Genomic DNA, 24,933 nt, shown 5'->3' on the forward strand with positions numbered 1-24,933 from the left:
AAAAAATTATATGAATGAATGAGGCTTTATGGTTCCATCTTGTGTCATTATTTTTGATTACAATGCTAACTGTCTGAATTGTTCCTCGCAATAAATAACACGACAACTAAGAGCCTTGCTAGAAAAATAATAATGAAAAAACCAAATCATGCATCATTCCGCATAACATAAGAGCAAAACAAGGAACTTACCACTTGACCTTTCTCTCATCCAGAAACAACAAACTGACTTCTCAACACCGGTACAACACCCGCAGCAAACAAAAAACACTCATGGATCAGCTTGAACAAAACCAGAGCGCTCTGAGGGAGGAAATGTTCGGTATGCGCGCCCAAATGGGGCAACTGATGGAGACCCTCCAAGCTGTGGCCAGGGGCCAAGAAGTCATTGCTAGGAGTCATGAGGAACTCCGCTTGGCCAATCAGAGAGCTGCCGCTAATACTCTTGTGCCTCCACCTGGCAACCCTCCAATCCAGATCCATATGGGACCGCTGGGAGGTGCACCCCCGCTTGGAGGAGGAGGTCCAGTGAACCCAAATCCTGTCGTCCCCCCCGACTTCGAGGTGGACGATCAGAATGATGCCTTCTACAACCCCAGGGAAGAATCGGTCTATGATGCTTTTGGACCAACCAGTGCTAAAATCGACAGAAAGTTCCGGGCTATAGAGGAGAAAATGAAGGTCATGGAGGGACCCAGTGCCTTCGGCTTGGATGCTGCTGAAATGTGTTTGGTGCCGGACGTGCAAATACCCGCCAAATTCAAGGTGCCTACCTTTGAAAAATATCAAGGGGTCAACTGTCCCAAGACGCACATCCGAGAATACTGCAGGAAGATGGTTGCGTACTCGAGAGATGAGAAGTTACTCATGCATTTCTTCCAAGACAGCCTAAGTGGGGCTTCATTGGAATGGTACATGCAACTGGAGAGTACAACTATCCGGACGTGGAAGGATCTGGCTGAGGCATTCTTGAAACATTACCAGTACAACACGGATATGGCTCCGAATCGGACCCAACTCCAAAGCTTAACACAGAAATCTGAGGAATCTTTCAAGGAATACGCCCAGCGCTGGAGAGAGCTGGAGGCTAGGGTTCAACCTCCACTCTTGGAGAAAGAGCTGATTGATATGTTCATGGGGACGCTCCAAGGACCCTATTACGAGAAGATGGTGGGGAGCACCTCGATCGGATTCTCTGATATGGTGGTCGCCGGAGAAAGAATCGAGAGTGGGCTGAAAAGTGGGAAGATATCCAATGTTGTTGGCCCGTCTAATGGGGCAAAGAAACCATATGTCGGTTTTGCCAAGAAAAAAGAGGGCGAAACTAACAACACGTCAGTGGCCAGAGGGAGAGGCAGAGCACATCGAGTCCCCTATCAGCAGGTGGCTGCCGTAGCACCTGGCCCATATCAGCAGGTGGCCGCCATGACACCCAATCCGTATCAGCAACCCTTCGATGTGCCAAACGGTCAGAATGTGGGGCCACCACCAAATCATTACCAACAACAGTATGCTCCTCCACAACAGCAATACTACCCGCCAGGACAGCAGATGCTAAGGAAGCCCGAAAGGAAGTTTGATCCTATTCCAACCACTTACGCACGCATGCTGCCATATTTGCTCAAAGGGTCGCTAGTGCAATTAAGGGAACTAAAGCCTCCAACGGTGCTACCGCCTGGGTATGACGCGAACGCTCACTGTGAGTTTCATATGGGAGCACCCGACCATACAATTGAAAACTGCAGAGCTTTGAAGCACAAGGTGCGGGATTTGATTGATTCCAGAGTCATTACATTCACACCTAATGGCCCTAACACCAATAACAATCCTATGCCGCCACACGCCGGTCCCTCCGTGAGCGTGGTTAAGGAAGAAAAGATGATGAAGCAATGCGTAGGGGATATAAGAACTCCGTTGGCTATTGTCAAGGAGCAATTACTAATGAATGAGGTACATCCCGGATGTGATGCCAAATGTGAAGGCTGCTTAATGAATCCCCAGGAATGTGAAAGGTTGAAGGTCGATATCCAGAGATTGATTGATCAGCAAGTATTGATAGTGGAACAGATTCCCGGTATTAATGAGGTAGACATGCTTGAAATCTCGTATGGTCCCGTATGAGTACCTATCGAGATCCCCTATGATCCGATTCCAGTGCCTGCTACAGCATACCCGATCACACCACTTGTGATTACGGTCCCTGCTTCGTTCACTTTTGATAATACAAAAGCAGTGCCTTGGAATTACGACTCGAAGGTATTTCTATATGGGCGAGAGATGAAAGAGGAGCCCACTAAACCTAAAGAAGCTAATGTGAATATCACTGGAACCGGGGGCATAACCCGCAGTGGCAGGGTATTCGCACCAGCATCTCCCGCAGGCGGTGTTGATCAAGGAGCCTCAAACAGAAACCCTGGGAAGCAGGTGGCAAATGATGAGGGTCGAGGGCCAAATGCAGCAGAAAGGGTAAATCCTAATGATGAAGTGGAGGAATTTCTCCGCCTTATCAAGAAAAGTGACTACAAGGTGGTTGATCAACTCAATCAAACGACGTCGAAGATATCCATGCTTGCACTCTTGATGAGTTCAGAGGCGCACTGAGAAGCTCTGATGAAGTTCTTGAGGACCGCCCATGTCCCTCAAGAAATATCAGTAAATAAGTTTTAAGCTGTAGTGGCCAACATATCTGCAAGTAGTTGCCTAGGGTTCAATGATGATGAATTGCCACCTGAGGGTAGAAATCACAACAAGGCGCTTCATATTTCCATTGAATGTGTGGACACAGTCTTGTCCAGAGTATTGGTGGATACTGGATCTTCGCTAAATGTCCTACCCAAGAACTCATTTTCCAAGCTGACCATCGAGGGATTGGTGATGAAGCCTAGCTCACTCATTGTGAGAGCATTTGATGGGTCAAGGAGGACAGTGATAGGAGAGGTGGATCTCCCTATGAAGATATGCCCCCACATCTTCTTCATCACCTTTTATATGATGGACATTTACCCTGCCTACAGTTGTCTCCTAGGACGTCCATGGATCCATTCGGCTGGCGCCGTAACCTCAACCCTACACCAAAGGTTGAAGTTCATGATTGGAAGCAAACTGGTAGTGGTGGAGGGGGAAGAGGACATAGTGGTGAGCCATCTAGCATCGTTCAGGTATGTCGAAGTGGGAGGAGAGATTCATGAGACTCCTTTCCAAGCCTTCGAGGTAGTGAACGTGGAGATGACACCACCAGTGAAAGTGGCTCCGGGCGCAGAACTCCCTATGACTTCATGGAAGGATGCTAAGACCATAATCCAGGCTGGACACCCCGCAGGCTGGGGCAGAGTACTTGACCTGCCTGTAAATAAAGACCGATCTGGGTTGGGATTCCGTGCTCACCAAATGACTCAGAAGCCAAACATTGCCGATGTGAACAAAGGGCCGATTCCCACAACACCAGACACTTTCACCAGTGCGGGGCACCTCGGAGATGACTCCGTCTGTGTAACAGAAACAGTGGGATTAGCCTGCCAGAAGAAGCATGCCTCGTGTACCAGAGGGCGGATGGACAAATACTCAACAATTGGACTGCCGTGGATATGCCAGAAGTCACCTTCATTGAAGAGTAATTTTCCTTGTTTTGCTTTGAAAGCTCTTCGCCCTGCCCAAGGCGTAGAGTAAAATTGTAGGCCCCCCATATTTTCAAACAAAGTTTATCAATGAATAAAATAGGCGTCTTTGCATTCAATTTGTGCTTTCTGTCGTTCATTTTTTGTTTTGTTTTATTAGCAAAAAAATAATATATGGAAACGTTTTTTGTTTTTTCCATCCTACCATCCTAAAATAAAACATAAATCATGCAGATCCGCGTCAAGTTCCATTGATAATCAGACTGCTATAGCCCAATATGACTTCGATAATCCTATTTACCAAGTTGATGAAGGCGGTGAGGAAGATTGTGAACTCCCCGAAGAGTTGTCCAGGCTTTTATAGCAGGAATCGAGAGTCGTCCAACCGCATCAGGAGACAGTAGAGGCTGTGAACCTCGGGTCAGAAGAGGAAAAGAAAGAAGTTAAGGTAGGCGCAACCCTCGATGACGAGGTGAAAGGAAAGTTGATCGAACTCTTGTGAGAGTATATGGATGTATTCGCCTGGTCTTATCAAGATATGTCAGGGCTAGATACGGATATTGTGGTACATCGATTGCCTCTCAAAGAAGAATGCTCCCCGGTGTCGCATCACGCGAAAAACCGGCGGGAAAAGAAAGAAACAACAGAGCCGCCACCGTGCGTTATTTATCCCAAAAGAGGGAAAGGAAACGCTCGAAGTAAACCTAGGAAAGAACATGGTCTCGCGACCAAAGAGAATGGGTTCGGGAGTCGGTTATGCGAAGGGAAGGTATTAGCACCCCTACGCATCCGTAGTACTCTACGGGATCCACGCACAAAAGGAAGGAAAATTGGTTGCTAAAACACTGCTCAAACACACACACACTGGCTGAAAGAGACAAAAGAGACTGACTGAAACTGAACTCGGCAGGATGTCGCATCCTGGGCCTACTTAGTCTATCAGGCATAGACATCAGAGTCGAAGTAGTTCGGACTGGGGAAACGACACATGCTCGCTAGGATATCGCATCCTATGCATACGTATCTTCTCGGACGAGAGAAGAATCAGAGCATTCGTAGCTCGGCTGACACGCACGCAAACAAACACAGGCAAAGGCAAACGTGGAGCCCGAATGCCAATCACTGGACTTACATCAGCATCCGAACCTAAACACACACACACTGGAACCCAAATGCCACTCGATGGACTTACATCGGCTTCCAAGCACACAACAACACAACAGGTTAATAGGGAGTCGGGGACTCGAGCCCATAACTGTCAAGCACACACTCAAACAAACAGACAACAAATTGCTAAGGAGTCAGGCACTCGAGCCTAGCAACTGTCAAACAACACACACAAAAAGAAAAAGGGCGCCCGGAGAGATCAGCTCAATCTCCTGCCTACATACTTCATCTGGTATGAAGATCAGGGCGATGTAGTTCCCCTACGCAGGGACAAAGGATCTAGCCTAACCAGATAACAGAGGGAGACACAACTCTAGGGAGACTACGACTCGAGCCTAGATGTTGTCATGCAAAGTCAACCCTAAGTTAAGGCTTCTAGCTAAATGGCACAAGGGCCAACCTATCCTAGACACGGCTTGCACAGGAAGCAAGGGTCTCGATTGCAACTAGGGCAAGAGAAAGGGGAGGTCTCAATCGCAACGAGGGCGAGAGAAAAGAATTAGTGTTAGTTGTTAGTCAAACTCGACAAGACATCGCATCTCGTGCCTACGTATCTCATCTGAACATGAGAATCAGAGTTGCCGTAGTTCGGCTACGGAGGGAACAAAGGGTCTCGATTGCAACTAGGGCAAGAGAAAGGGAAAGTCTCGATCGCAACGAGGGCGAGAGAAAGGAAAAGGCTCGATCGCAACGAGGGCGAGAGAAAGGAAAAGGCTCGATCGCAACGAGGGCGAGAGAAAGGAAAAGGCTCGATCGCAACGAGGGCGAGAGAAAGGAAGAGGCTCGATCGCAACGAGGGCGGGAGAAAGGAAAAGGCTCGATCGCAACGAGGGCGAGAGAAAGGAAAAGGCTCGATCGCAACGAGGGCGAGAGAAAGGAAGAGGCTCGATCGCAACGAGGGCGAGAGAAAGGAAAAGGCTCGATCGCAACGCGGGCGAGAGAAAGGATCGCAACAAGGGCGAAAGCAAACAAGGATTAGTCTAAACTAAACCTAACTTGCACAGGAAGCAAGTCAAACAAACATACAAGCACAAGTAGCACACACTATATACACACAAGGGGCTCACACAAGGGTTAGGTTTTAGTCGAGGGGTCATATCAACCTCAACAAACAAACCTCTGGAAATGGGTGATGGTGCTCTTAACCTTGACATTGAAGGGCTAAGGTGAAGCAGATGAAAGGAGATGAGGGGCGTGCCTCATTGCTCTTATCCCTGGCCAGGGAGAGCATCTGACAAGAATGTGTGGGTTCAGAAAGTGGGAACCCTTCTACACCTTTGAAACTGACTCAACTGTGCAATTGCACAAGATCTTGGGTTTTTATCTATAATGCATCAACACAGTGGTGTGAGCAAAACAGAAGACACACTGAATAGCAGGGGATAGGTTGCTTATCCCTTGGTTCTGCCAATTGCCTCTTCACTTAGGAGGACTTTTCATATGTACAAGGACAAATTAAACATACACAAACATTGCCTCTTAAGGAGGACTTCAGACAGTTGCCTGGCCAAGTAACAGGCCAGGTCTTCCAGACTACATGAAGAAAAAGGAATTATACCTCAAGCAAGTTGCTAAATAGCAAAGCAAAGCAAGTTCAAAGAACTTAAGCAACTAATGGTACCTGAAATAGTCAAACAGATCAGTACACATTTCAACAGTTAAGGCAAAAGGAATTGGGAAACAACAGTCAACACAGAGGGACCAATGTGCAAAGCACAAGACTCAAACCATATGAGTCAAGCCACCTACAAAACAAAGGTTAGCTCATGATAAACAATCAAGCTTAATCAAAAAGAAATTGATCTCATTGGTCATTTGGTGTTCAACCTGAAAACATAAACTCAAAAGTGAGTACCAGGACCACTAGGGCAAGCCTAGGGTCAAAAGAGAATGAAAAAAGTCAAAACAGCAAATGAAAGTCAACCAAAATCAAGTTCAAACACTTAAGAAGTAAGCTCAATTGGTCACAAGTTCAAATCATGCATCATCATCAATTCACAAGCAAAAGAAGTCAAAGCATGGCAAGAGATAGCTCAAAGAAGTCAACAGAATGACTTGCATCAAAAGTCAACTCAAACATTTTCAAAAATCACCAAATAAATCATGATCAAACCTAACACATAGCATGGCATGCATATAAAATTTCAGCTCAATTGGATCATGGGAAGATGGTCAATTAAAATCAGAAAGTCAAAACAATTTCAAGTATGCACAAAGAAGTCAAACAAACATGTATCAACTTCAAAAAATCATAACTCAATGACAACAGAGGAGAAATGAATGGGATCAACACCATGGCAAAGCTTAAGATGTCTAGTATGCACATGTAAAATTTCATGATCATCCAATAAAGTATGAGAATTTCACAAAGGAAATGGGAACATGTATCACACAAGTCAACATTTTGGTCAAACAGGGGAGAAAATCTCAAACAATTTGGAAATGCCACAATTAATTCCAAGAAAATTCACACATAAGCTAGACATACAAGGGTAGGTTCATGCAAAATTTCACATCAATTGGAGGTCAGGAAGCATGTCATCAAAATCAGGAAGTTGCATATCATTGGTGTGACACAAATTGTCACACCCTAGTTCAAAAATTCATAACTCAGCAACCAAATAAGATAAATTCAAGAACTCTACATCAAAATAACCATGGATAAGTCTACTTTATGCACAAAAAATTTCAGGGTCATTGAATAAATCCTCACAATTTCACAAAAGAATTGGCAAAAGGTATGAAATATGCATACATGTCAAGAACCCTAATACCATTAAAAATCCAGCCATTCAAAAAATCAGCAAAAATCATGATAAAATAATAGACATTCATATGAACATGATGCAAAAATTTTCATGAATTTTGGAATTAAAATGAGTGAATTATGATTTTTAGAAGTTGAGTAATAAAATGAATGATTATTGAAAAAATAAATGAAATAGCATATGATTAATTAAAAACAATTAAGCACGGTGGCAATACTGTAATTACGTGGTCATTTAAATGAAACGGTGAGTATTGGTTATAAGCGTGGCAAGCGATGACTGGGTGTGGCAATGAAATAGTGTAAGCTCATGCAGACAAAAGCGACAACAGCAGCCAACACGTGAACAGTAAATTCTGGAAAAATGAATTTTAGGGTTTGTGTACAGTAACAGTATCAACTTGTTCTTCATCATCAACCAATCGCGAAAAACAAATGTACCCAGAAAATGAAATCACACATATCATTGTAACCAGCAAGCAATGCATATTAACATGCTATCATTAAAATTCATTAACTCGAGCTAACCATCAAGAAATCATGCAAAACAATAATAACCAACAAACTTTAAACTCAGATTTCTCCCAGCACAGTTACCCAATTCAAGTGGTACAAAGTTCAATGGAATCAGCATCAAAAGACCTATCCTAAGCATGGCAAAGTTTTGGGAATAGAGAGAGTCGAATACTAACCAAATCTGCAAGGCAGTGTCGATTCAGTGCTTTCTTGGCTATGCTTCTTCAAAACAAGTGCTCAACAAACTTCAACAAGGTGAATGGTGAAAGAAACTTGGCTCAGGAAAGCTTGGGATGGTCCAGAACTTGAGCTGCCATTAATGAGAGCTTGGATGGAACAGTAATGGAAGGGCTTTACAGTTGAGAAAGAGTGTTCAAAAGGGCTTCCAAATAGTTGCCAGATGATGAAACCAGCAAGCAAGACTCGAGTTCTTTAAGGTTTATGACAGCAAATTCAAAAAGTGGAAGAATCGAAAATTGAGAGAAAGAGGTTTTTCTGTGTGTAATAAGGCTGCTACTAGGGTTTATCTGACAGAAAATGAGTTATATATGGACTGTTTAACATTGCTAATGAATGTGCTAAGCAAGATTATCTTAAATGAAGTGAATTGCCATTTTGCTAATTTGGAACAAATGCACATGGAGGGTGTAAAGTCTGCCCGAGTTTGGGCCTCACACAAGTTCCAAACAACATTCTAAACAAGTCCCAATTGGCCAAAGTGAGTAAAAATGCCTAATTCAAAAAGTCATTTTTTGCACATACTTGAAATTAATGAAGACAAGTCCAAAAATGCCATTTTGATTGGCAATGTTTTGGCACATGAAATTTATATTTTTGGAAAGAGGGGGTAAAATGTGGTTTGTAGGAAAAAACCCCACCAAAATTGGCCAAATGGTTTGAGAGATATGGCCTTTTGAAGTTCAAGATTTTGTGAAAATGAAATGATCATATCTTGACAACCATACATGGGAATTGAGAGTTCTTGGACTTTTTGGAAATGGGAGAACAAGATCTTCAACTTTCATGTTGGGCAAAAATTCATTTGAAGCTTGTATCATGATGTAAGTTTGGGATCAAGAAGTTTCCATTTTTGGTAGTTAAAATTACAGGTCCAGTTTCTATTTTTGGAAATTTCTGATTTCGCTTCAAATTCTTCAATGATATTGTTTGCCATGATATATGAGGCCTATTTGGACATGAATAAACTCTCTCAAACCAAATCCATCCATCAAAACCATAAAATCAACCACAATTGACCAACTTTGACTTTCTAGGGTTTCTGACTGATTGTGCATGAACTGATGACTTCTGGACATCCAACCCTTGACTTAAGCACTTCAAATGGACCTCCAAGTCATGTGAACAAATGGGACCAACCCTAGGGCCTTGGCTCCTTGAGAAACACTCTTGCTTGCTTGGTTGACTGATCTCCTGATCAGTTTGACCTAATTTCTTGACTGGCTTGCACTTGAGGCAAAAAAGGACAATGCAATGCTATGCAATGGACCATGTTATGCTATGACCTAATATGAGAATGTATGTACAATGATAGGTGCAAATTTGAGGTGCTACAGCTGCCCTTATTCAATCAGCTGGGAACCTGAACGGATGATAGCAATGGCTGTCAGACTTTCAGGGTAAACAGGGATTGAATACTAAGAACCGTAGAAATTTGCACCAACAGGGATCCACCAATGGAAACGTCCACTGGGATTTGATACTTATTACTGGGTATTTTTTTGGTTTTTCCTTTCAAAGGGTACGGCCACATCCAGACATCGCAAAGACGATGAACGGGAAAAGAAATCACAACTAGATGCCAACGGACAACTAGGAAAAACTCAGCGTTTACCAAGACCAACGGAGAGGTAACCAGACATTAATGAATGACCGGAAGAGATACAACCATACGTCAACGGACGAAATGGGAAAAACTCAACGCTTACCAAGACCAATGGAGAGGTAACCAGACATTAATGAATGACTGGAAGAGATACAACCATACGTCAACGGACGAAATGGGAAAAACTCAACGTTTACCAAGACTAACGGAGAGGTAACCAATCATCATCGGATGAATGGAAAGAGATATACAACCATACGTCAGCGGACGTAATGGGAAAAACTCAACGTTTACCAAGACCAACAGAGAGGTAAATCCACATGGGGACAGGTACAACTAGACGTCATAGGACGAATAGGAAAAACTCGACGTTTACCAAGACCAACGGAGACGTAAATCCACATGGGGACAGGTACAACTAGACGTCATAGGACGAATAGGAAAAACTCGACGTTTACCAAGACCAACGGAGAGGTAACTCTGCATGGAGAGGGGTACAACCAGACATCATCGGATGACTAGGAAAAACTCGACGTTTATCGACACCAACGGAGAGGAGGAAACTCTATTGGGGAGAGTGAACACAACCAAATCATCAACGGATGATTGGGAAAATTGGCCTGAACGCCACTTCGGTCTGAAAACCGGAAAATTGGCCTGAGTGCCATGAGTGCATCGACCTGATCGTCGGAAACTCCTTCGGTCTGAACACCGGAAAACTGGCTTGAGTGCCATGAGTACATCGACCTGATCGTCGGAAACTCCTTCGGTCTGAATACCGGAAAATTGGCCTGAGTGCCATGAGTACATCGACCTGATCGTCGGAAACTCCTTCGGTCTGAATACCGGGAAAATTATAAGTACATCGAACTGATCGTCGGAAACTTCTTCGGTCTGAATACCGGGAAAATTATAAGTACATCGACCTGATCGTCGGAAACTTCTTCGGTCTGAATACCGGGAAAATTATAAGTACATCGACCTGATCGTCGGAAACTTCTTCGGTCTGAATACCGGGAAAAACATAAGTACATCGACCTGATCGTCGGAAACTTCTTCGGTCTGAATACCGGGAAAAACATGAGACATATTATCTATAGCCGTCAAAACGTAGATAATACACTCGCATGGAAGATTATCCATAACCGGGTTGTAGGTTGTTAAATGAATAATCGACCGACATCATCCTGAAGAGAGCGAAGGCAAACTTGTTAGAGGATGGACATTCGATTCCACAAGAAATACGAATCTTACTCTGCTGGAGATAACAATCGAAAGATTGACCAAAGAGTGCATGAGATATATTATCTATAGCCATCAGAACGTAGATAATAACCTTGCATGGAAGATTATCCATAACCGGGTTGTAGGTTGTTAAATGAATAATCGACCGAAAAGAAAGGCATCAGGGTACCAGGACTAGGTATGCAAAAGATGACCAATCAAAAGAGGATAAAGTTGCTAACTCGGAGCAAGTATCCAAAAAGAAAGGGAAGACCCAATGGGGACAATACTGCTTGATCAAGGCAAGTATCCAGAGGGGAAAAGAATATCAACACCGCAAACTGGATACTGATAACTGCAAGGAGGGGATTACATCTACCGGTTTGTAGGTAGAAAACCACGGAAAAATAACCAGTCATCGATAGGATGAGCACACAGGGTTAACTCCACCAAGGGGATGAAAATGGGATTTTACAACTACCGGCTAGTGGGTAGAAAACCACAAAGATAGGACTTACAACTACTGGTTTGTAGGTAGAAGCCAACAAACAGAATGAACCACAAAGGTTACCTCTGCTAGGGGGTGAAAGTGGGATTTTACAACTACCAGCTTGTAGGTAGAAAACCACGACAATAGGACTTACAACTACCGGTTTGTAGGTAGAGGCCCACAAATTCCGCTGAGGATAAGATGAATGAGTGCCGGTTAGTGAGCGACTATTCATTTATGCCCCAGGGAAGTACAGGAGACAGCCAACAGGAAGCCAATTTAGGATCGATCCAAAAAGGCAGACTGAAACAAGACTCATCCTAATGAGGAAAGAACTCAATAGGGAAAACCCATCCCAATGTGTGTTGGGAGGGAACGGAAACAACCGTCATCCACGAGGATGTATCTCAGTGGGGAAATGGCAGGAAAGGATAGACACTTTCTGCTTAAGGGGTTGGCTCTACATGGAGAGATCAGACACACCCACATCTGCTTGAGGAAAATCTACTGGAGAGATCTGTATCAACAAATAGCAGGAAACAACCATCAACAGATACATGGCAACAGCTGCAACATGAGTATCTGAATGCTATGATTATGCATGTATGCAGTATCTAAAAATGTATGATGAATGCTGACAAACAGACATGCTCAACACGCAGGTCCGGGAATCAACCGTCCGGAGAGAAAACCAAAGTCACCATAGAGCCAAGAAAATCCACTGGAGGCTGGGACAATAGGGAACAATCATCATCCTGCAGGGGAGAAAGACCACCAGAGGTTTCCGGAGGGATCGTCGGTCACAACCGGAGAACAGAGTTCAACATACAGGCGTATGCGCCACAACAACTCGTGATGAAAATCTGAGATACCGAGAAGCAACCAGATCTCTGATGAGGATAGATAGGCATTGAGAAAGCTCATCATGCCAACAACTCCGCTCGGGGATCTATCTGAGGACATGATGGAGCACTGGGATGTCAATCCATAAAATACTGAATCTTCCAAAGAAAGCACCCATGCTGGGGGGAGATGAAGACTGCTCTGCTGGAGAGAGGAACGTTAAAGTCTTCAGTAAACGCTCTGCTTAGGGGAGCTGCCCCACAAAATATTTCCACAGTAACCTTGCTGGAAATGCCCCACGGTAGGGCTCAAACAAACCTATATTGGAAATGCCCCACAATAGGGCTAACAGGGACTTGGAGGAAGAATGTTGTACTGCCGGGTAACTTCAACCAACACTGCACTGAGTAACCTTGCGGAGGAGAAACCAAAAGAGGTTCGACAGGAGAAAGATAAAGTTATGCTCGAGATACGAACAAATGTCTTACCTGTTGGTAATCATACCACCCTCGGGAGAGCACTGCGGATCTCCTAAGTATCCTTCCATCATTGTGAACGTTCACTTTGTTTAAGAACAATTTTTTGAAAAATTTGTTTATTTTGAAAACAATGATACTTTATCAGTTAAAACGTGCAAAACATTTGTTGAGTTGAAAACAAATAAGAGTGCAAATAATGGGATAAAAGCTCGAATAGATGTAATGGAATGGTAGTCTGCAAAGGGCGAGACTCCATAGATCTGTACAAGTTTGAAATCGGTGATATATATTGGAGAGGGCTACATTGAACATAATGACCTTTCCTCTACCATTCTGAATTTTCGATGTATTCAAAGCTTCAGTCGACGATGAATCGAGAATCCTTGACGGATGACAGATATAGAGCATAGTCTTGTCAAGATGCAGTTACTTGCCAAATCCCTAATTTTTGCCTAGATTGCCCCAGTGTGAGGTGCTCAATCTAGCGGGATGCGAATTCTCTCTTTTTTTTTCAATGTCTCTAACTTTTGCCTGGATCGCCCTTTCGGGTTTTCAATCCACCGAGACGCTCCTTTTTGCCTAAGTCTCCCTTTGGGGTGTTCGACTTAGCGAGCTATTCTTTTTTTGTTTAGGCGACGTATTTCTTGACTGCATTAGAGTTCACAGGACGAGTGAACTTCTTCATCCATTGTTGTAAGTGTCAGAACACTGCCTGAAAAGGCTCTCTTGAAAACATATGGACGTTCATAGCTTGGAGTCCACTTGCCCCTGGACTTGGGCACGAAAGGCAAGACTTTCTTGAGCACAAGGTCACCTTCTCGGAATACGCGAGGCTTGACCTTCTTGTCGAATGCTTTTTCACTCTCTGCTGATATGACTGACCATGACACATGGCAGTTGATCTCTTCCTTTCGATCGAATTCAGCATCAGCCAACTTGGGACTTTGAGGGTGCTATTTTCTTTTTGTTTTCTTTTGATTCTTCTTTCTTTTTTTTCTTTCTTCTGATTTGATTTCTTTTGATTTCTTTTGATTTTGATTGATTTTTTTTTTTTTTGATTTTGCACCCTCCTCTTTTTTTTCTTTTTCTCTTTTTTTGATAAATGCCCCAGTTGGCTGTTCTGCTGATTCTCGAGATGCAGCTGAGTGTGATCTTCTTTTCTTGCTCAAGAAATCGGGAAATACCGTCAGGAATCCCTTCAACATCATCTTCTTCCGCTTAGAATACAGGGAATTCAAAATTGGGAGATGACGTCCGATCATTATGTTCAATGGGTTTGAGAAACAACCTGCATAAAAATTTTGAGTATAAAAAGCACTTTGAAAATCAAACAAGACAATCGTTATGCAGATGAAAAGATTGCTTTTATTCTTGTTTTTTTTAAGGTTTTTTGTGATCACCAATTTCATGCAAAAAGCGAAAAGGGAAAACAAAGGGAAAAACAAATGTTTAACATGAAATTATTTGAATGAAAATATCATTGCACAAAATGTTGCCAACAATGTCATCACTTCTCCTTTTGGCATGGGAGAAGGGTTTTTTAAACAAAGTGATTGTTACTCTGACTTATGAACAACTGTAGGAACGCCCACAGTGACCCAATTGTGACAGACACCACCAGGAATGATGAAATTGTTCAAGTCCTCTGCGTCCTCTTCCAAGATAGCAGCATCCTCTTCTTCAGGTTGATCGTCATGGATGAATCCTCCACTTGCAAACAAACCTTGCTCCTTAAGTGCCCCAGAACAGTAGCCAATGCCAGCCCGGGATTGGTTAACCAGGAATAAATCCATCAACAGCACTAAGTCTGGCAAAATCTCCCTCGAGTTCACAATTCTCTTGCTCAGGATGATCCATCAATCTGGCAGAGTCGGCTCTGGTATAATACCGGCAAAGTGCGTCTTCAAAATAAATGAAGATCGCAGGGTCAGACCACAGGACGGGAGACCGGAACAAAACACCCGTTGATGCAAATGATGCATGAAGTGTTTATGCATATGCTTGTTTTTATTTCAAAGGAACTCGAGGGTTTTATTTGCAAACTTTGAAATATTTAGCATTTTGATCATATATGAGAATATCTCATCAGATATATCAGGTGAAAAAATTTTCCCGGTTTTTTCATGTTTTGAAAATTTTTGCAGATAAACTCCTTTGAGTTCCTTGAAAATTTTCTTTTTTTCTGATGATATGGATGCAGATGAATGCATGAATGCATGAATGCAACAAACACACTCAAGGATCAAGCAAAGCACGCCAAACAAAGGTCGTGGGAAAGCTCATTGTATCCCTAATATCAATCATCCATTTTGGTGAATTTAGGTTTTCACCTTATCGACGCCCAAGTTCCATTGATATTAACGGTACATGAACCAACTCAAACATCCTTAATATCAACCAGCCGCTTTGGTGGATTTTAGGTTTTACCCCTGATCCGGGATCCATTGATATTAACAATGTTTGAACGACTCAACCACGAATCATGGGTTTGTTGAGAGTCACGAGCATGGAGTCTCGGTTAAGAACCACCCAAAGGGAGTGTACTAGGGTTTAAACCTGCCAGACATGTTCTATCAGAGGTTCCCATAATCATCGTTCCATCTCTCGAATATTATCGGAGGAACGAATACTCGTATTCCAAGAATATTCTCAAGAGAAACTCTTATGAGTGTAGTATCGCGTAACAATCGTATCAGAACTGACATCTGAATGACCTCCGCACTACGGTCCTAAAAAATAGGCCAAGATGGGTTTGGTAAACTAAGGTCCTTGGCTTCTGCGGCACATGATTGAAAGAATAATGCCTAACCACAAATAACTTGTGTGACATTATTAGTTCAACATGACCTCCACCAAGTGAATGGTCTCGCAAGTCAACTGGCTAAGGAATACTCCACACCAGTCAACAAGACTATGCCATTCTCCTATCCTAGAGTGCACTCGAGTTCGGGTATTGGACCTTTTACCTCAACTGACTCCCACCCCACAAAGAAAAACAGACAACCAGCCAGGCAGAATGAATAATGAATATGAATACAAACATTAATGCACACAATCAATGCAATCAATAAACGAAATGAACAAATAATGAATACAATAAATAAACACAGCACAAAGCAACCAAAACCCTAACCTAGAGAGCGCTAGGAGAGACTCGCTCAGGGAAGATGGACCAGCATAGGTCAACTTCTCGGCATCCCCAGCAGAGTCGCCAGCTGTCGCATCACGCGAAAAACCGGCGGGAAAAGAAAGAAACAACAGAGCCGCCACCGTGCGTTATTTATCCCAAAAGAGGGAAAGGAAACGCTCGAAGTAAACCTAGGAAAGAACATGGTCTCGCGACCAAAGAGAATGGGTTCGGGAGTCGGTTATGCGAAGGGAAGGTATTAGCACCCCTACGCATCCGTAGTACTCTACGGGATCCACGCACAAAAGGAAGGAAAATTGGTTGCTAAAACACTGCTCAAACACACACACACTGGCTGAAAGAGACAAAAGAGACTGACTGAAACTGAACTCGGCAGGATGTCGCATCCTGGGCCTACTTAGTCTATCAGGCATAGACATCAGAGTCGAAGTAGTTCGGACTGGGGAAACGACACATGCTCGCTAGGATATCGCATCCTATGCATACGTATCTTCTCGGACGAGAGAAGAATCAGAGCATTCGTAGCTCGGCTGACACGCACGCAAACAAACACAGGCAAAGGCAAACGTGGAGCCCGAATGCCAATCACTGGACTTACATCAGCATCCGAACCTAAACACACACACACTGGAACCCAAATGCCACTCGATGGACTTACATCGGCTTCCAAGCACACAACAACACAACAGGTTAATAGGGAGTCGGGGACTCGAGCCCATAACTGTCAAGCACACACTCAAACAAACAGACAACAAATTGCTAAGGAGTCAGGCACTCGAGCCTAGCAACTGTCAAACAACACACACAAAAAGAAAAAGGGTGCCCGGAGAGATCAACTCAATCTCCTGCCTACATACTTCATCTGGTATGAAGATCAGGGCGATGTAGTTCCCCTACGCAGGGACAAAGGATCTAGCCTAACCAGATAACAGAGGGAGACACAACTCTAGGGAGACTACGACTCGAGCCTAGATGTTGTCATGCAAAGTCAACCCTAAGTTAAGGCTTCTAGCTAAATGGCACAAGGGCCAACCTATCCTAGACACGGCTTGCACAGGAAGCAAGGGTCTCGATTGCAACTAGGGCAAGAGAAAGGGGAGGTCTCAATCGCAACGAGGGCGAGAGAAAAGAATTAGTGTTAGTTGTTAGTCAAACTCGACAAGACATCGCATCTCGTGCCTACGTATCTCATCTGAACATGAGAATCAGAGTTGCCGTAGTTCGGCTACGGAGGGAACAAAGGGTCTCGATTGCAACTAGGGCAAGAGAAAGGGAAAGTCTCGATCGCAACGAGGGCGAGAGAAAGGAAAAGGCTCGATCGCAACGAGGGCGAGAGAAAGGAAAAGGCTCGATCGCAACGAGGGCGAGAGAAAGGAAAAGGCTCGATCGCAACGAGGGCGAGAGAAAGGAAGAGGCTCGATCGCAACGAGGGCGAGAGAAAGGAAAAGGCTCGATCGCAACGAGGGCGAGAGAAAGGAAGAGGCTCGATCGCAACGAGGGCGAGAGAAAGGAAGAGGCTCGATCGCAACGAGGGCGAGAGAAAGGAAAAGGCTCGATCGCAACGCGGGCGAGAGAAAGGATCGCAACGAGGGCGAAAGCAAACAAGGATTAGTCTAAACTAAACCTAACTTGCACAGGAAGCAAGTCAAACAAACATACAAGCACAGGTAGCACACACTATATACACACAAGGGGCTCACACAAGGGTTAGGTTTTAGTCGAGGGGTCATATCAACCTCAACAAACAAACCTCTGGAAATGGGTGATGGTGCTCTTAACCTTGACATTGAAGGGCTAAGGTGAAGCAGATGAAAGGAGATGAGGGGCGTGCCTCATTGCTCTTATCCCTGGCCAGGGAGAGCATCTGACAAGAATGTGTGGGTTCAGAAAGTGGGAACCCTTCTACACCTTTGAAACTGACTCAACTGTGCAATTGCACAAGATCTTGGGTTTTTATCTGTAATGCATCAACACAGTGGTGTGAGCAAAACAGAAGACACACTGAATAGCAGGGGATAGGTTGCTTATCCCTTGGTTCTGCCAATTGCCTCTTCACTTAGGAGGACTTTTCATATGTACAAGGACAAATTAAACATACACAAACATTGCCTCTTAAGGAGGACTTCAGACAGTTGCCTGGCCAAGTAACAGGCCAGGTCTTCCAGACTACATGAAGAAAAAGGAATTATACCTCAAGCAAGTTGCTAAATAGCAAAGCAAAGCAAGTTCAAAGAACTTAAGCAACTAATGGTACCTGAAATAGTCAAACAGATCAGTACACATTTCAACAGTTAAGGCAAAAGGAATTGGGAAACAACAGTCAACACAGAGGGACCAATGTGCAAAGCACAAGACTCAAACCATATGAGTCAAGCCACCTACAAAACAAAGGTTAGCTCATGATAAACAATCAAGCTTAATCAAAAAGAAATTGATCTCATTGGTCATTTGGTGTTCAACCTGAAAACATAAACTCAAAAGTGAGTACCAGGACCACTAGGGCAAGCCTAGGGTCAAAAGAGAATGAAAAAAGTCAAAACAGCAAATGAAAGTCAACCAAAATCAAGTTCAAACACTTAAGAAGTAAGCTCAATTGGTCACAAGTTCAAATCATGCATCATCATCAATTCACAAGCAAAAGAAGTCAAAGCATGGCAAGAGATAGCTCAAAGAAGTCAACAGAATGACTTGCATCAAAAGTCAACTCAAACATTTTCAAAAATCACCAAATAAATCATGATCAAACCTAACACATAGCATGGCATGCATATAAAATTTCAGCTCAATTGGATCATGGGAAGATGGTCAATTAAAATCAGAAAGTCAAAACAATTTCAAGTATGCACAAAGAAGTCAAACAAACATGTATCAACTTCAAAAAATCATAACTCAATGACAACAGAGGAGAAATTAATGGGATCAACACCATGGCAAAGCTTAAGATGTCTAGTATGCACATGTAAAATTTCATGATCATCCAATAAAGTATGAGAATTTCACAAAGGAAATGGGAACATGTATCACACAAGTCAACATTTTGGTCAAACAGGGGAGAAAATCTCAAACAATTTGGAAATGCCACAATTAATTCCAAGAAAATTCACACATAAGCTAGACATACAAGGGTAGGTTCATGCAAAATTTCACATCAATTGGAGGTCAGGAAGCATGTCATCAAAATCAGGAAGTTGCATATCATTGGTGTGACACAAATTGTCACACCCTAGTTCAAAAATTCATAACTCAGCAACCAAATAAGATAAATTCAAGAACTCTACATCAAAATAACCATGGATAAGTCTACTTTATGCACAAAAAATTTCAGGGTCATTGAATAAATCCTCACAATTTCACAAAAGAATTGGCAAAAGGTATGAAATATGCATACATGTCAAGAACCCTAATACCATTAAAAATCCAGCCATTCAAAAATCAGCAAAAATCATGATAAAATAATAGACATTCATATGAACATGATGCAAAAATTTTCATGAATTTTGGAATTAAAATGAGTGAATTATGATTTTTAGAAGTTGAGTAATAAAATGAATGATTATTGAAAAAATAAATGAAATAGCATATGATTAATTAAAAACAATTAAGCACGGTGGCAATACTGTAATTACGTGGTCATTTAAATGAAACGGTGAGTATTGGTTATAAGCGTGGCAAGCGATGACTGGGTGTGGCAATGAAATAGTGTAAGCTCATGCAGACAAAAGCGACAACAGCAGCCAACACGTGAACAGTAAATTCTGGAAAAATGAATTTTAGGGTTTGTGTACAGTAACAGTATCAACTTGTTCTTCATCATCAACCAATCGCGAAAAACAAATGTACCCAGAAAATGAAATCACACATATCATTGTAACCAGCAAGCAATGCATATTAACATGCTATCATTAAAATTCATTAACTCGAGCTAACCATCAAGAAATCATGCAAAACAATAATAACCAACAAACTTTAAACTCAGATTTCTCCCAGCACAGTTACCCAATTCAAGTGGTACAAAGTTCAATGGAATCAGCATCAAAAGACCTATCCTAAGCATGGCAAAGTTTTGGGAATAGAGAGAGTCGAATACTAACCAAATCTGCAAGGCAGTGTCGATTCAGTGCTTTCTTGGCTATGCTTCTTCAAAACAAGTGCTCAACAAACTTCAACAAGGTGAATGGTGAAAGAAACTTGGCTCAGGAAAGCTTGGGATGGTCCAGAACTTGAGCTGCCATTAATGAGAGCTTGGATGGAACAGTAATGGAAGGGCTTTACAGTTGAGAAAGAGTGTTCAAAAGGGCTTCCAAATAGTTGCCAGATGATGAAACCATCAAGCAAGACTCGAGTTCTTTAAGGTTTATGACAGCAAATTCAAAAAGTGGAAGAATCGAAAATTGAGAGAAAGAGGTTTTTCTGTGTGTAATAAGGCTGCTACTAGGGTTTATCTGACAGAAAATGAGTTATATATGGACTGTTTAACATTGCTAATGAATGTGCTAAGCAAGATTATCTTAAATGAAGTGAATTGCCATTTTGCTAATTTGGAACAAATGCACATGGAGGGTGTAAAGTCTGCCCGAGTTTGGGCCTCACACAAGTTCCAAACAACATTCTAAACAAGTCCCAATTGGCCAAAGTGAGTAAAAATGCCTAATTCAAAAAGTCACTTTTTGCACATACTTGAAATTAATGAAGACAAGTCCAAAAATGCCATTTTGATTGGCAATGTTTTGGCACATGAAATTTATATTTTTGGAAAGAGGGGGTAAAATGTGGTTTGTAGGAAAAAACCCCACCAAAATTGGCCAAATGGTTTGAGAGATATGGCCTTTTGAAGTTCAAGATTTTGTGAAAATGAAATGATCATATCTTGACAACCATACATGGGAATTGAGAGTTCTTGGACTTTTTGGAAATGGTAGAACAAGATCTTCAACTTTCATGTTGGGCAAAAATTCATTTGAAGCTTGTATCATGATGTAAGTTTGGGATCAAGAAGTTTCCATTTTTGGCAGTTAAAATTACAGGTCCAGTTTCTATTTTTGGAAATTTCTGATTTCGCTTCAAATTCTTCAATGATATTGTTTGCCATGATATATGAGGCCTATTTGGACATGAATAAACTCTCTCAAAGCAAATCCATCCATCAAAACCATAAAATCAACCACAATTGACCAACTTTGACTTTCTAGGGTTTCTGACTGATTGTGCATGAACTGATGACTTCTGGACATCCAACCCTTGACTTAAGCACTTCAAATGGACCTCCAAGTCATGTGAACAAATGGGACCAACCCTAGGGCCTTGGCTCCTTGAGAAACACTCTTGCTTGCTTGGTTGACTGATCTCCTGATCAGTTTGACCTAATTTCTTGACTGGCTTGCACTTGAGGCAAAAAAGGACAATGCAATGCTATGCAATGGACCATGTTATGCTATGACCTAATATGAGAATGTATGTACAATGATAGGTGCAAATTTGAGGTGCTACACCCGGTGAAGCAGAAATTGAGAAGGACTCGTCTTGACATGGCCATCAAGATCAAAGAAGAGGTCCAGAAGCAATTGGATGCAGGTTTTTTAGCAGTGGAAAATTATCCTCAATGGGTGGCTAACATCGTACTGGTGCCAAAGAAAGATGGTAAAGTACGCATGTACGTCGATTACCAAGACTTGAATAGGGCAAGCCCTAAAGACGATTTCCCGTTACCTCACATCGATGTGTTGGTAGACAATACGGCCCAATTCTCGGTATTTTCCTTCATGGATGGGTTCTCTGGATACAATCAAATAAAAATGGCACCAGAGGACATGGAGAAGACCACGTTCATCACCCCTTGGGGAACCTTTTGTTACAAAGTGATGCCATTCGGCTTAAAGAATGCAGGTGCGACATATCAGCGTGCAATGGTCACTCTCTTTCATGATATGATTCATAAAGAGATTGAAGTATATGTTGACGATATGATCGCAAAATCCCAAACTGAGAAGGAGCATTTGGTTCATCTTGAGAAACTGTTCGCACGGTTAAGGAAGTTCCGGCTAAGGTTAAATCTGAATAAGTGCACATTTGGGGTAAGGTCTGGCAAGTTGCTAGGTTTTATTGTGAGCCAACGAGGCATTGAAGTCGATCCCGACAAAGTTAAAGCGATACAGAACATGCCAGCACCAAAAAATGAGAAAGAGGTTTGTGGATTCTTGGGGCGATTGAACTACATAGCTAGATTCATATCTCACCTCACGGCCACCTACAAACCGATATTCAAAATACTCCGTAAGGATCAAGCGATCGAGTGGAACGACAAATGCCATAATGCATTTGAAAAGATAAAAGAATACTTACAAGAACCACCGATCTTGATGCCACCTGTTCTAGGCAGACCTCTTATTATGTACCTCACAGTTCTTGATGGATCGATGGGGCGTGTTCTCGGACAGCATGATGAGACGGGTAGAAAAGAGCATGCGATTTACTACCTGAGTAAAAAGTTCACAGACTGTGAAAGCAGGTATTCATTGCTCGAGAAGACGTGTTGTGCATTGGCTTGGACCGCCAAACGCTTGAGGCAATATATGATGACACATACAACTCTCTTGATATCCAAGATGGATCCTATCAAGTATATATTCGATAAGCCTGCTCTCACAGGAAGAGTTGCTCGATGGCAATGGCGTTAACAGGGTATGACATCCAATACGTCACACAAAAAGCCATCAAAGGTAACGTATTATCTGACTACCTGGATGATCAACCAGTGGGTGACTATCAGCCCATGCGCTTTGACTTTCCGGACGAGGACATCATGTTTGTCAGAGATTGGGGTGTTCTAGAACCAGAAAGGGGACCAGACCCAGGATCGCGATGGACGGTCGTGTTAGATGGAGCCTCTAATGCTCAAGGAAATGGAACAGGGGCAATCATCACCTCCCCAACTGGGTTTCACCTCCCTTTCACTGCGAGACTATGTTTTGACTGCACCAACAATATGGCAGAATACGAAGCGTGTATCTTCGGGTTGGAAGTCGCTATTGACTTAAAGATCAAGATCTTAGAAGTCTATGGAGATTCTGCGTTGGTAATAAGCCAAATCAGAGGAGATTGGGAAGTTCGTGATCCCAAGTTGATCCCTTACAGAGAACATGTCTTGAAGCTGATACCGTATTTCGATGAAGTAACATTCCATCATATTCCCCGAGCGGAAAATCAACTGGCTGATGCTCTGGCCATCCTGGCTTCCATGTTTAAGGTCAAATGGAAGAACGAAGCACCTTCTTTCCAACTTGATTACTTGGACGAGCCAGCATACTGTTTAGTGGCTGAAGAGGAATCAGACGGTCACCCCTGGTTCCACGACATCAAAAAGTATCTAGAGAAGCAAGAGTATCCAGAAGATGCATCCATTATAGACAAGAAGTACCTTTGAAAGCTCTCAGCTAAGTTCTTCTTAAGTGGAGAAGTGTTGTACAAGAGAAATTACGACTCGGTCCTACTCAGATGCGTGGATAGACACGAAGCAGACCGGATCATAATGGAAATACACGAAGGATCCTTCGGCACGCACGCCAGTGGGCACACGATGGTAAAAAAGATCTTGAGGGCAGGTTATTACTGGATGACAATGGAGATCGATTGTCATCGTCACGTCCAGACATGCCATAAATGCCAGATTTATGCAGACAAGATCCATGTGCCACCGGTTCTGCTCAATGTTTTGACATCACCATGGTCGTTCGCCATGTGGGGCATCGACATAATTGGGCGTATTGAGCCAACTGCCTCGAACGGGCATCGCTTCATCCTTGTGGCCATCGACTATTTCACCAAATGGGTGGAGGCAGCCTCGTATGCAAATGTCACGAAGCAAGTGGTGGCTCGCTTCTTGAAGAAGGAGATCATATGCCGGTATGGAATCCCTAATAAAATCATCACAGACAACGGGTCTAACCTCAACAATAAGATGATGAAGGAATTATGTAAGGATTTCAAGATCGAGCATCACAATTCATCACCGTATCGCCCAAAGATGAATGGGGCAGTTGAGGCAGCCAATAAGAACATCAAAAAGATCGTTCAGAAGATGGTGCAAACATACAAAGACTGGCATGAAATGCTTCCGTTTGCTTTACATGGATATCGTACATCAGTACGTACTTCCACTAGGGCAACTCCGTTCTCGCTAGTGTATGGAATGGATGCAGTGCTACCTATCGAGGTTGAGATTCCTTCCTTGAGAATATTAACAGACGTCAAGCTGGACGAAGCCGAATGGGTGCAAGCAAGGTTGGATCAACTTAACCTCATCGATGAGAAACGCCTGGCGTCTATATGCCACGGACAGATATATCAGAGGCGGTTGAAGAGAGCTTTTGACAAAAAGGTTCGCCCCCGAAACCTCGAGGTTGGAGACTTGGTGATAAGAAAGATTCTGCCTATTCATCCCGATCCGCGCGGAAAGTGGACACCCAACTACGAAGGTTCTTATGTTGTAAGGAAGGTTTTCTCTGGAGGAGCTTTGATCCTATCAACCATGGATGGTGACGATCTCCCATCCCCCGTAAATGCTGACGCAGTAAAAAAGTACTTCACCTGATAAACCCGCTAAGTTGATCCTTAGGGACAATTTAGGCAAAAAAAGGGTATCCCGGTGGACCATAAAAAGAAAAAGGTCCAGGCAATTAGGGATAAATCAAAAAAAAGAAATGAACCCGCTAAGTTGGTCCTTAGGGGCGACTTAGGCAAAAAAGGGGCATCCTGGTAGGCCGAAAACCCGAAAGGGTGGTCTAGGCAAAAGTTAGGGATTATATAAAGGCGAGTGGCGGCAGTTCGAGAAGGATCTTTGTACTCCG

The 24,933-nt window shown here is 43.0% G+C and overlaps 2 protein-coding genes across 2 annotated transcripts; both read left to right on the forward strand.

Moving 5' to 3' along the window:
- The first annotated feature begins 335 nt into the window (after window positions 1-335).
- Window positions 336-2,120, forward strand: LOC127080316 (uncharacterized). Its single transcript, XM_051020646.1, has one exon. It carries the CDS (start codon window positions 336-338, stop codon window positions 2,118-2,120), a length of 1,785 nt encoding a protein of 594 aa, XP_050876603.1.
- Window positions 2,121-22,889: 20,769 nt separating this feature from the next.
- Window positions 22,890-23,510, forward strand: LOC127080317 (uncharacterized). Its single transcript, XM_051020648.1, has one exon. The coding sequence runs from the start codon at window positions 22,890-22,892 to the stop codon at window positions 23,508-23,510; it is 621 nt and encodes a 206-aa protein (XP_050876605.1).
- Window positions 23,511-24,933: the final 1,423 nt, after the last annotated feature.

Source organism: Lathyrus oleraceus, chromosome 5 (genome assembly GCF_024323335.1).
Source record: "Lathyrus oleraceus cultivar Zhongwan6 chromosome 5, CAAS_Psat_ZW6_1.0, whole genome shotgun sequence".
NCBI classification, from domain to species: Eukaryota; Viridiplantae; Streptophyta; class Magnoliopsida; order Fabales; family Fabaceae; genus Lathyrus; species Lathyrus oleraceus.

Excerpts from the sequence above, each read along its gene's own strand:
- LOC127080316 (XM_051020646.1), top strand. The coding sequence starts at position 336 with ATGGGGCAACTGATGGAGACCCTCCAAGCTGTGGCCAGGGGCCAAGAA.
- LOC127080317 (XM_051020648.1), top strand. The coding sequence starts at position 22,890 with ATGTTTGTCAGAGATTGGGGTGTTCTAGAACCAGAAAGGGGACCAGAC.